This window comes from Helianthus annuus, chromosome 11 (assembly GCF_002127325.2).
Source record: "Helianthus annuus cultivar XRQ/B chromosome 11, HanXRQr2.0-SUNRISE, whole genome shotgun sequence".
NCBI lineage: Eukaryota > Viridiplantae > Streptophyta > Magnoliopsida > Asterales > Asteraceae > Helianthus > Helianthus annuus.
In genome coordinates this window covers 159,120,161-159,133,047 of record NC_035443.2, presented here as the reverse complement: position 1 = coordinate 159,133,047, position 12,887 = coordinate 159,120,161, and the positions used below count along the sequence as shown (strand labels likewise).

Here is a 12,887-nt window from a genome sequence, read left to right as displayed (position 1 = left end):
AGAAAATTGTAACAAAAAACTGTCTACGAAATTGGTTTTTTGGGGTTGTAACTGCCTCATGGCAGTTGCCTCTATTTTTCAGACAAAATTAGCCAAAAAACTGTCATTTTTTATCATTTCGAAAATGATAAAAATTCCAGAAAATAAAATTTTCTGATACAGCTCGACCCCAGCCAGGGGCTCTGCCCCTTGGACCCCGCCAGGGGCTGCCGCCCCTTGGACCCTGCTCCCAGGGGCACTGCCCCCGGACCCCCGCCAAGGGGGCGCTGCCCCCTTGGAACCCCCGTAGAGTACGGGCTCCGCTCGTACACCTCGAATAATAATAACTCAAACAAGCGTGCACTCCCGCACCTCCTAACTTGCTTGATGTGTATTATTATTCGCTTTGATCACCAAGTCAATCCCGATTACACTAAAATATCTAACACGCGCATGATTTTTATTTTGACAAACTAGGTTGTCACGGGCGGATCTACATACACATCCAACTTAAAAGGTTGTAATTATAATACAATAACTTAAAAGGTTGTAATTATAATACAATTTATTAATACATCTATAATATTACGGCCATGTCTATATATACATGCCTATGCACACATGCATACGCATGCACGCTTGCATGTGTGTATGTATGTGTTTCTACACATATAACATATATTGTTATCCTCATGAAGAACAAACGGTTGTTGATATTAGACATCCCTCTCTCTATATGAATATATGTATGTGAGCATGCGCTTGTGTCTACATATATACACACTTGACCAGTGGCGAAGCTTGAATTTTTCGGCCGGGGGGCGAAAACTTATATACCAAAAAAATTCTATAGAACCGGGGGACGAAAACGTATATGCCCACAAATTTCAATACGAAAACTACATATATAACACTACTGAGCGAAAAAATCGGGGGGGGGGGCGGGCGCCCCTCCCCGCCCCTCTTATCCTTCGCCCCTGCACTTGACACACAAGCTCATATATGTCTACAATAATTATCAAGAAATTATTACAAAGACAAGGGAGAAAGGGAATCAAAATCCCAAGTTGGCCATAGCTTTGGCCAAGGAATCAAAGACCTGTTTTAATTGACAATCATCTCCTTTAGAAACTTATGAAAAAAGAAAATCTTTTTGGATAAGTAGAATGTTTAAAGTAGTGGTGTTTAGATGTAGAAAGATACCCTTTAAGAGATAGACAGCCAAACTTTACATGAAAGTCTGGCTTACAAATTCTTTAGCCAACTTCCAAAATTCAACATTCGTTTATTATTTTATAAAAAAATATTTAATTTATGCTGACAAAGTTTTCACCATTGTGAGCATGTTGAGTTGATTGTTTTCCTCCAAACTTAACTATTCATTCAATCATATTTTACTTGATGGGGTGGTACTTTTAATGTAGGGTACAAGGATGTAACTAGAGAGGATGGTTATTGGCCCCTTTGATTTAACATCCACCAAATAGTAGTTGTAACCAAATTTCTTGAAGAATGACATTGACATTACAAGGATTAAAGTCCATAATTTGGTAGAAAGTATTAAAGGATTGCCAAACATGGTCATTGGAGTTCATTCTTTAGATCCAAGATTTATGTAAGATTATCCATGTTGGTTTGTCTTAATAGTTGAAGCTAAGGTATATCCGACAAGGCGACAATGAATCTTAAATGAACACATGGACAAAGTTGTACCTTACGGATATGTTTTTTATGGGTATTTTTAAAGCGAGATGCTTTGTACACCAATGATATTACTAGTCACGTAATTAAATTAGTAAGAGTGTGAATTATTGACACTAGCGTGAATCTAACACGAAAATGATGGGTTTTGGTTCATTTTAAATGGGCTCGCGCCGGTTTTGGGTTGAATTTGCGAATCCCTTTAGCTAAATGGGTTGGGTCCACGTCCACGAGCTGACCCGTTTATTATTATTTTAAAATGTGTATTATGTCATAACTTAATTTAGTCTGTTATATATGCCAAAACTTAAAAGAGAAATGAATATCGAGTTTTATAGTTTAAACGGAATTATTTATACACATTTGCATTTTCTTGAAGTAAACTTATAATTTTAGAGTATTAATATGCAAAAATAAATAAAACGTGTTGTGTACGGGTTCATTTGTCATACATGAAATGCTCACCAAGTTACTGGGTTTATGTAAAATTTTTAGGGTTCATATCAGCTCGACTTGCGAACACAACTCGCTTAGCACCCCTATAAATTAATTTATAAAGCACAAGGTACAACACCTCTTTTTTTTTTTTTTTCTTTTTTTGGGACTAATTTCTCTCTTTTCTTGAACTGATTTGGGAAGATTGATGGGTATTCCTTGATAGAAGTAATCTTTTTAAATAATTTACGAAAAGTCAACATTATAGCCCCTTCTGACTTTGGTTAAAAGTCATTAAAAAGCAAGATGAATTATGGAGTTTCATGATTAAGTGAGAATAGAACAAAGAAAAACCAAAGGTATAAATAAAGACAATAGTTGGGAATATTGATTGAATATGTTTCCATGTGGAGGTTCATTTGTTTATAATCAATATGATTAAGAATGGTCCATTTACCAGCCTGTCACTAATGATCATAGCTTATATTGGTACAAATCACCCTCTTTCCTAACTTTATGTCCCTTTCTTTCACCTGAAGAAGCATCATTTCTCCTTTTATTCGTATCGGTTTCTTTATCTTTCTCTTAATCACCGTTAACAAAATTATCGGAGTGTAAGTGTTCACTTTAGATTATTATATTCGCGTGTTAAATAGTTCTTGAAGAAGAGTGTAATGAGCTCGATTTACCTCTCACTTAGCAACATCAAATGCTTTGAAATAATCTTGTACAGTTTGGTATTTACAATGTAGTGGTTTTGAGGTACCAACAAAAATGAATGGAATATTTGACTCCTAACAACTCCTAGACTAGATCTACAAGGACTTATTCAACACCAATTGTCATGAATGACACCTCAAAACCAATTTTAAATTTAAGGGTAATATTGTAATTTTGAATCCACAATACTTATGTGGAGTGATTTTTACCCACAATTTGTCACAGAAAAAGCATAATCACATTCCTTCAAGTGTAAGTATAAACATCCACCACAAAAAAATTCAATAAGCTACCATTGTGCACATTGCAAGTTTGCAAAACACTTTTCACAAAACAAAAACTATTTTATGCAAATTCTGAGTCATCATTACTACAAATGTATGCAATGGCAAGTGACCATTTACTCATTTCATGAATATGTATATGATACCTAGGGGCGTGCTCGTAACCATTTTTTGATAGTACATTGTGTGTACGTATTGCTTTAAAGATATAACAAGATAGAGAAAAAGAGGTGGTTATGTAGTTACATAACCGCCTTATGTATTATAGTTAAAGCAACATGCACATCAAGTGTTAATACATTTCTCGCATTACTTAAGAGAAGTTATGTATCGGCAACCCTCTTTAAATGTATTCTGCCTAACTCTTTTTTTTTGAACGTCAAATGTTACCCCTACTCTACACAAATTATTCTAAAATACTAGTAACAATAGTATACACTATAAAAAATAAATTGTGACTATTCTGATTTCATAAGTCACCATCATGGTCCATATCCTGTCTAGAGGACTAGTAGTGATGTTATCTTAGAATTTCCACTATTTTATAATAAATAAGAAAAAAAGGAAAGAAAATAGGATGTCTACAATGAAATGGAATGGTTATGATTGGTACCTACTGTGGTTGTTACTATCTTCTGGTCCAATACTAATAATATGCCTTAATTGGTCCAAAACTTATGAGAGATATGCTTATCAGGAAAGACAATGTCACAAGCTGATTGTTTTATGGTCTCAATTGGCATGAAATATACTAAACTTATAACAAGGCTCCAAAGATGGTATGTGAACCCCCTGTGTTGGCGCGTATCTGGACAAGGCTTATCTAACTTACGATTGCCACGTGTACTACCGCGGATGCCAAAAAAATATCATAGGTTGCGGATTCTAGATAACAAATGTCTCGGATCCTTTCACTGGTACGAGCTAAAACAATAAACTTTATTAATTCTCAAATATTAGTGTTTTGCTCAAGATGTACAGTGGTGGACATGTAATTTCAAATGCAAGTACAAGATATGAAGAACAAATATGATGGAAATTGAGAAGAGTGGTTGAAATTGATAATTGAGCTAAATCAAAATAAAAGGGGTTTATGGGCCGGTTAATCTTCACGTGGGCTTTAAGTTAGAGATGGCCCAAAAAGGGATTTATGGGCCGGTGCTAATCAAAATAACTTGTTTATTGCTTTACACTTATAAGTGGGGCCTTGGGGATAGGATTGAGTATCCCACATGTAGTCAAACAAACTGGGATTCGCGTGTCACGATGCGCCTAAATACAGAGAGAGAATAGTAATATGGTTTCAACCAAAAAAATTAATAAGTTATATATGAAATGTGATGTGGCATGGAAATGCTCAAAAATTGTATTATTCAACGACATGTGGTTGTCAACCTTAAGTTTAACTTAAAACTTCTCACAAGTTAAAACCTTTCATAATTAAGTTGAACTTAAAACTTCTCACAAGTTAAACCCTTCTATAAAATACATTATAATGGGGATACCCTAAGGAAACCATATGATATTATTTCTATAATCATAGTGATATTATTTATAAAAATGAATTTCTATCTAAAGGCAATGTAATACCCCAAAATTTAAGAACATGAACCATAAAATACATGTTAAGGTAAAGACCATCAATGCATGACCATCAAAAGTGGAGGTCACATATATTGGCATAGTGGCGGATCTAGAAAATCCGCGTAGGGGTAACGTTTCAATAAAAAAGGGGTAACGAAATCGAAAAAACGTCAAATTTTTCCAAAATTTACACTACTGTCGGAGCGTCAAGGGGCAACGAAGGTTACCCCTTTTATCACTCTAGGTCCGCCCCTGTATTGGCATATAGCTACACAACACTTAAGTTGTGAAAAGATGACATGCCTATGTTCCTAAAATTTCAATACATGAAATTATTGGCGAATTCAGGTCTCGATATGGAGAACAATAAGGAACATTGAAGAAAGCAATCAGAATAATTTTTTGTACATATATTATTGAACACGCCATAATGTTGATTTACATTACATACATACATACATTCATACGTATTGAACCGACACCTCCAACCCTTGCAACTCTAGAAGAGGTGGTTGGTGTATTGACCCAAAAACTACCGTCACTAACTAGACTTAGATCATAGTATTACTAATAAAGTCTAGACCAGACATATATAATTAACATAAATGTCACACAGACAATGGGAGAGGATCAAGTCGGGAAACGGGAACACAAACCAATGGGTTAGCTCTAGGAAGTGTTATCCCTATACCCTCTTCCATATCAACACTCGTTAGATTCCCATAATTCCCTGCCTTCCACGTGAAGCACTGAATCATAGAACCAAGGGTCACATGTACCATCATCAACCCGAGGGAAATCCCTGGACACATCCTCCTCCCACTCCCGAATGGTAACAAGTTAAAGTGTTGTCCTCTCACATCTATCTGTTTCTCTTCAAATCTTTCGGGCCTGAATTCTAGTGGGCTTTCCCAGTAGGTAGGGTCTTGGCCAAGGCTCCACAAGTTGAAAAAAGTAGTAGTCCTTGCAGGAATATGATAACCTCCCACAATGCAATCCTCTCTTGATCGTCTATAAAGCACTGGTCCTGCAGGGTGCAGTCGGAGCGTTTCCTTGACTATTTCTTGAAGGTAAGGAAGGTTTGATATGTCTGATTCTTGTAAAAGTCTGTTTTTGCCAACAACACGGTCAATTTCTTCTACTGCTTTTTTCATTATGTTTGGATGGTTAATGAGTTCCGCAAAAGCCCATTCTATAGTTCTTGCCGTGGTGTCTGTTGCTCCAAGGAATATCTCCTGGAAAAGAACATAGTCGCATAGATATGTTAGTAGTTACAAATTCGAACAATAAATAGTTAGATTATGATGGGAAAACTTCAGTGTAACCAAGTGTTTAACTAATCAAATTCGAACAATAAATGGTTAAAATATGATGGGAAAACTTCTTGTGAATTTTTTTTAGTATAAAAGTAAAAAAAAAAAAAAAACTAAGTGACAAGTCCTAGTTACTATTGAGTATTTTTTATTTTAAAAAACTAATAGTGAAGAAAAAAGTCACCAAATAACAACCAATGTTTTTAATTGTTCAATTTAAGTTAAACTAAAAAAAATATATACTAAGTAGTAACCAAGATTATATATGTTCTAACTTGGTCACTTAATTTTATAACAGTTTTTGTTTATTAAACGAATTCACAAGATTGGAAAGTGAGTTAAGCGGAACATTTGAAAAACTTGGTTACTGTTGTGTGAAGTTTCCATGATGGATTTTCTAGTGTTACCAGGATGAAGGCTTTAATGTTCTCTCTAGTCAACTTTATCTCCATGCTCTCATCTTCCGAGATATCAAGTAAAATGTTAAGAAAGTCCTTCACTTCTCCCGTCTCCATCTTCTGTTTTCTTGTCTCTTCATGCTCTTTCAAGATCCTTTCCATTAACACATCGAATCTTCTACGAAGATCCATCGAAGTTTTTGTTATTCCTTGCAGGTCTAGATTCTTGCAAAGCCATATATGATCCGAAAGATTAAACTTTCCAAAAAGCTTATCGACCTCGCTCATTATCTTCATTATATCCTTAACCTCATCCTCTTCTTCTGAACACCTCTTGCCTGTGACCATTCTTGATATCACATTGCTGGTCAACTTCCCAAGCTCCACTTCAAGTTCCACTGACTTCCCAACTTTCGCCTTTTGTGATAAATATTTTATAAAATGATTAACTTCGTCGCGCCTCACAGGAAGGAGAATATCAAGTGTTTTACCATTAAGGAGATGTGACATGGTTATTTTCTTCATGAACTTCCAGTATGATCCATAAGGACGAAAGATAAAGCCTTCGCCTCCATAGGAAATGTAATCTATGGTTGGGTTATTGGGTCGGTCTAAAAAGGCATTTTCATTCACTTTAAAGAATTCTTTAGCCATTTCTGGTGAAGATATAATAACACAAGGTGTAGATCCCAGGTAGATGCGGAACACAGGCCCGTATCTCATAGAAAGCTTGTGAAAAGCTCGATGAGCGCTTGGAGCAAGAAGATGGAGATGCCCGATGATGGGAAGACGAAAAGGGGTTGGTGGAAGATGAGTATCATCACGCGAAGATTTGTATAATTTCCAGATTATCATGGTTGAGATCATGCATATAAGAATGACTGTGAAATCGCTTTGGAAATCACCCATGATTAGCACTTAGCAGAACTACTAAGGTGATGCTGTGCTAATCAAATACTCTGCAATTCATACACAATGTTGAACCACTTTCCATTGTAGATATCAACACTTAAGAAAATTCAACTAACAATATACAAGGAGTTAATTCCTATACTAGACATGGGTGTTTTAGGACTCTATATGGTATGTGGCTTTGAGAAAGAAGAGGAATAGTGTAGCTATTGTGTTCTTATTTCTCTTACATACTTTTCTACATATAATATCTCAAAAGTTTCGTTTAGAGCATTTCCTTTTCTATAACTTTGGTAAAATTATTCATTTATATGTTAAATATCTACATACAAATATAAGTTATTTTGTATAAATTATATAATTACTCAAACATCTTGCTAACACCATGAAACTATCTACATGCCTGCGTACCTATGATCTATATTAAAGCAGTTCATCAATATTGAAAATGAATCAAATAAACATATGAATTTCACAATGCATAACTTATGGATTGATGTATTAGTGTTGGTAGTTAGGGGTGTAAACCAGCCAAGCCGAGCCCAACAAGGCTCGAGGTCGAGCATGGGCACGTTTAACTTAAGAGTACTCAAGCTTTGTTTCTAAAACTCGATCTCGGTTCATGAGTAGTTTTTGAAGCTCTGGCTCTGCTTATTTGTTAGTTATTAATTAAAATATATTACCTATAAATTTTTTATATAAACTTTATATATAACATAATACACACACACATATATATTAGTTATTTTCATCAATAGTAGATTATTCTAATTAAATAAAAATTATATAAATAATAGGCTCGTTTCGGCTCACGAGTCGAAGCTCAGGCTCGCTTACTAAACAAGCTTATTTTTTAGACCCGGGCTCGAGCTCGCTTGGCTCGTTTTAAGCTTTTTTTGAGCCTATCTCAAATAGCTTGACTCGTCTACACCAATACACAGTTTTACATGACTTGTAACAGTTATACTGAGATAATCGAGTCATAATTGCACTAATCAAGCGTTAAAGCCCAAGAATATAGAAATATAGAATCAAGACATTATAAGTATACAACGAAACATATTACCACTATGTAACTAATCGTTAACTAATTAAACTCAACATATAGAAGATAGAATTACCTAGAATTCAAAAAGGGAGTTGAAATAAGCAATGAATTGAAGACAGAACGATTTTGATTCTGCAGTTTCGATGATTTCTCCAATCGATTTTGCTACGTTGACTCAACTTTTTGGCAGGTACGCTACGGGAATGTGAATAAAAAAAAACAGAACTTATAACGCCACATTGGAGAAAGAATTTAAAAAATGAAGTATAACAAGTTTCCCCTTTGTTGAAAATGACATTATGGCATTCACATTGAATTTTGATATATTGAGCCGGCCGGCCTTATCTTAAAAAGTAAGGAAAAAAGAATAAAGTTTTTGATTAAAATGATCTACATCCTATTCTTTAAACCTAGAACTTATCTCTATAATATAGGTTATTTCCCGTGTAATACAAAGGTGAAACAAATCAAAAAATGTATAAACTTTAAAACTATAAGTAAGTGTTATTAAACAAAAAATTAAATAATTAAGATAGATAAAATTTATTAGAATTAAGAGACGGACTAAGCGAGAATATAAATGCATTAAAAAATAAGGTTATTAGATCTGATCACCCCCAACTATTCGCTTTTGGCCGCTGGCACCCTCAACTTAGACATTGGCTCCCACCATTCCCAACTTAATACATAGTTTGTCATGACACCCCGTCATTAAATAAACACTAACTGGGGTTGTTTTATAATCCTACGTATCATATTAATCCAACGTGGCATGGTGACGTGTACTGGACACCTGTTTCACCGTCATAAAAACCCCAAATATCATAACACTTAACACAACTCAACAACTCAGACGCTCATCTCTCTTATTGGCGATCAAGCCCTAATCTTTGTTAATGTTGGGATTGAACCCTATCAGAGGAACAGATAATGTAAAGCCAAAACTGGGTCAGCTCAGTGGATTCAAAATAAGCAGATGCTGATATACATATCTCTCCCCTTGAAAGTGATTACAACAACTGATGACCTCCTATCTGCTGATCTTACTAACTGCTGACCAATAACTGCTGCTCAATTAAAGATCTGATGAAGACTCAAGTCCTGCTGATTCAATCTACTGCCTTGAGTCAAGCACTGCTGATCTGGACAAGTGCTGCTGGGTTCACAGCAGTAGAAGGTTGCAGCAGTTGTTCTATAGTCTGTTATGTAATAGAATGTAATAGCAGTAGTTAACACAAGCAGTGTCTGTATAGATCAGAGGTTAGAGGTTGTTAGGAGGTTAGATGTCATTTTCATGGTGACGTCAGCTAAAAATGCTCAGTAGTTTGCAAGTGCTTATAAATAGTACAGTACCTTGTACTGTTCTATCAGCTCTTCACATCATTCGTCTTCTTTGCACGAACAAACTACTGAGCTCGGGCTGAGGGGGAGTTTGCATTCATACATCATCATTGTAATCGTGTTTGAAATAAATTCAATCATTCGGTTCTATGTGTAAAGATGTTTGATTAAAAGTATTACTCTCATTTGATTGTATACAAAGTTTGTGTTCATCTTAATTTCCGCTGCACACTCATTCATTTCCATCTTATTTTACAAAAGTACAATCAAAAGAAAACTCAGATCCAACAATTGGTATCAGAGCCAGAACAGTCAAATTTGATTTAACAATCATTTTGACGTAAATAGTTCAGCTCAAAACAGTTGATACTGATCGTTTGTTCGTCGTTGAAAAACAGAGTAAGGATTAATCACCATTATAGTTGATTTCTCAGTACCTGTAAAATAACAAGAATGACATCACAATCCCAGGACGATAAAAACAACATTGGCTCGCTCTTTAAACCACCTATGCTAAAAAGAAACGAGTACAACATCTGGCAGAGGAGGATGGGTCACATCCTCGCTCAACAAAGCACAGGTTGTTGGAAGTCTGTTATCTTTGGTCCTCATGTTCCTACAGTGCCAAGCGCTGAAGATGCTAAAAAATTTGTTCCTAAACCTGTTGAAAATTATACTGAAACTGATTATCAAAAATTTGAACTAGATGCTAAAGCATTTAGTATTGTTTCATCAGCGCTCCCCAACGAAATATATGCTGGACTGTTACATTGTAACAGTGCCAAAGAGTTGTGGGACGCACTTAAGGAACAGTTTGGAGGTACCGAAGAGGTCATAGAAAACAATAGGGAAATCCTGAACCAACAGTATGAAACATTTTGTCATGTTAAAGGTGAATCACTGACTCAACAATTTGAGCGTTTCAGTTGTCTCATCAGTGAACTGAGGCTTGTTAAGGTCACGTTTTCAAACTCGACTCAAAATAGCAGGTTCCTCAGATCACTGCCAAAAAAATGGGACACAATAGCTATTGTCACCAGAACTGCACATGAGTTCAAGGATCTGACCTTGACCCAACTCCATGGTCGACTCCTGACCTTTGAGATGGAGTTGAACCAGAAAAGGAAGTTACAAGAGTCAGGGAAAACCGTTGATGATTATTCATTCGGTAACACTGCTCTTCTGGGTCAAGAAGAATCTGGTGGTAGTGGTAAGGATCAGGGTTATGATCACTTCATTGACATAACTGCTGGTGCAAACTTCAACAACCCTGATCCTCACTCTACAGGTTATGCATTCACTGCAAATGAAAACCAGATGTCGGACAATTTAAGCTTTGAACTCAATGATTTACAGCATTTCGACCCCACTGACCTAGAAGAAATGGACATCCTGCACCAACTGGCCTTGCTAAGTGTTAGAACTAGCAAGTTTTATAAGAGAACTGGGAGAAAATTTCCAGGTCTTCATGGGAACCTAAGGGTTGGGTTGGATAAATCGAAAATCAAGTGTTACAAGTGTAACAGGTTGGGACACTTTGCTAGGGAATGTAGGAGTCAAACAACTGGTCCCATAGTTACTCACCCTAGTTCAAATCCTAGACCTCAAACTCAAAACACTGTGCACTATGCCCAATATGCCCCAGCAGCACATGTGAACACTGCTCACTATGCTGTTGCCCCTATGCCAGTGCATTATGTCCAAACAGCTGCTCCACAGATCCAATTTGTTCAAACCCCTGCTCCCCAGGCACAAGTGCAATCTGCACCTCAAACTACTGCTCCAGTAGTTACACAACCTGAACAACAAAGTTTCTTTAGTCAAGAGTTTGTTGACTGGAGCAGTATGCCTGAAAATCTTAATGATGAAAATTTTGCACTATATGCTTCAAATGATTCTTCTCACAATGAATTTTGTTTGATGGCATTAGAGTTAATACAGGAGGGGGTTGAATCTGAGGAGGAACAGCTGAAGGTTGAAACAGTGGAAGAGGTGACTGAAGCAGTGGTTACTGCTGTGACTGATGAAATACTGCTGGGAGAAAGTTCAGGTGCCCTGATTGAACCAATGATAAATCTATGGTCTGAAGAAGACAAGAAAGATGAAGAGGCTGGTGAGGAAGAAGAGAGAGCTGATGAGGAAGAGAATCCTAAATGTGATTGTGCAATGATGGCTGCTGCCAAGGTATCATCTCAAGTTCTAGAAAAACTATGTTCTGACAATTGCATTATTGCTTTTGCCAACATCAAAGAGGTGAATGAAAACATTAGGAACAAAATCTTAACTGATGAAGTCAAATTTGAAAGATCTTTAAAAGAACTTAAAAACAAGTTGACTGAAAAGGAAAAAGAGATTAGCAGTTTGAAAGAAGAGCAAAGCATAACCAAAACCCAACTCCAAACTATGGTAGAAAAATACCAAGTTTGCAAAAAGGAGTTAGAATCCACCCAGATCACTTGTGAAAAATGGGTGGAATCATGCAAAGGGTATGAGGTTATGCTTGAGAAACAGAAAAAAGCAATGTAAAATTTGGGGTTGGTTATAGAAAACGTGATGATGAAAACACTGCTTTTGGAAAATCTGTTTCAACCACTGATGAAACTACTGAGTTCATCCCAACAAACAAGGATGGCCAAGAAGTGAAAATCACTGACAAACTTGGTAACAAAATCACACTTGACAGACCAGTGGGTCCCTCTGCATTTGAGGAGATTGAAAATCATCAATTTAAACCAAGATGGTCTGATGAGTGTGATATCCTTGAAAATTTCAAGCCAATGGACTTTACATCAACTGATGGTGTTAAGGCTCCAAAAGCTAAAGTCATTCCTCTTAAGGACATTCCAGCAGTGGTCAAAACCTCTGCTACAAAGGAGTCTGAAAAGAGGAAGAAGAAAGAGAAAATTGATAACTTGTTTTGTGAATTCTGTGAGAAGAGGAACCATCTAACAAAAGATTGTTTCCATCTAAAAGCTTATGACTTAACCAAAACAAGTGTCACTACTTCTGCTGAAAGTTGTAGTGTTTGTGGTAAAACAAACCATAAAACTCAGGCATGTGTGTACCTCAAAAACTTCAATGAAAAGAAGAATGAGTACATGGCTAAAACATCCTTGAGTTCATCAGCACCTTCACCATCTGTCAAGTTCACAAAGAAACAACCACTGTTTGT

At 36.2% G+C, this 12,887-nt stretch overlaps 1 protein-coding gene across 1 annotated transcript; it reads right to left on the bottom strand.

Moving 5' to 3' along the window:
- Positions 1-5,087: 5,087 nt before the first annotated feature.
- Positions 5,088-8,603, bottom strand: LOC110888640 (cytochrome P450 93A3-like). Its single transcript, XM_022136156.2, has 3 exons — positions 8,448-8,603; positions 6,424-7,373; positions 5,088-5,938 (listed from the first exon to the last, which is right to left on the bottom strand). Exons 2-3 carry the CDS (start codon positions 7,321-7,323, stop codon positions 5,312-5,314), a joined length of 1,527 nt encoding a protein of 508 aa, XP_021991848.2. The 5' UTR covers positions 7,324-7,373; positions 8,448-8,603; the 3' UTR covers positions 5,088-5,311.
- Between the last annotated feature and the right edge of the window lie 4,284 nt (positions 8,604-12,887).

Coding starts and splice junctions, on each gene's coding strand:
- LOC110888640 (XM_022136156.2), bottom strand. CDS start 7,323: ATGGGTGATTTCCAAAGCGATTTCACAGTCATTCTTATATGCATGATC. Junction 5,939..6,423: donor ACATTAAAGCCTTCATCCTG/GTAACACTAGAA, acceptor GTTCTTTTCCAG/GAGATATTCCTTGGAGCAAC.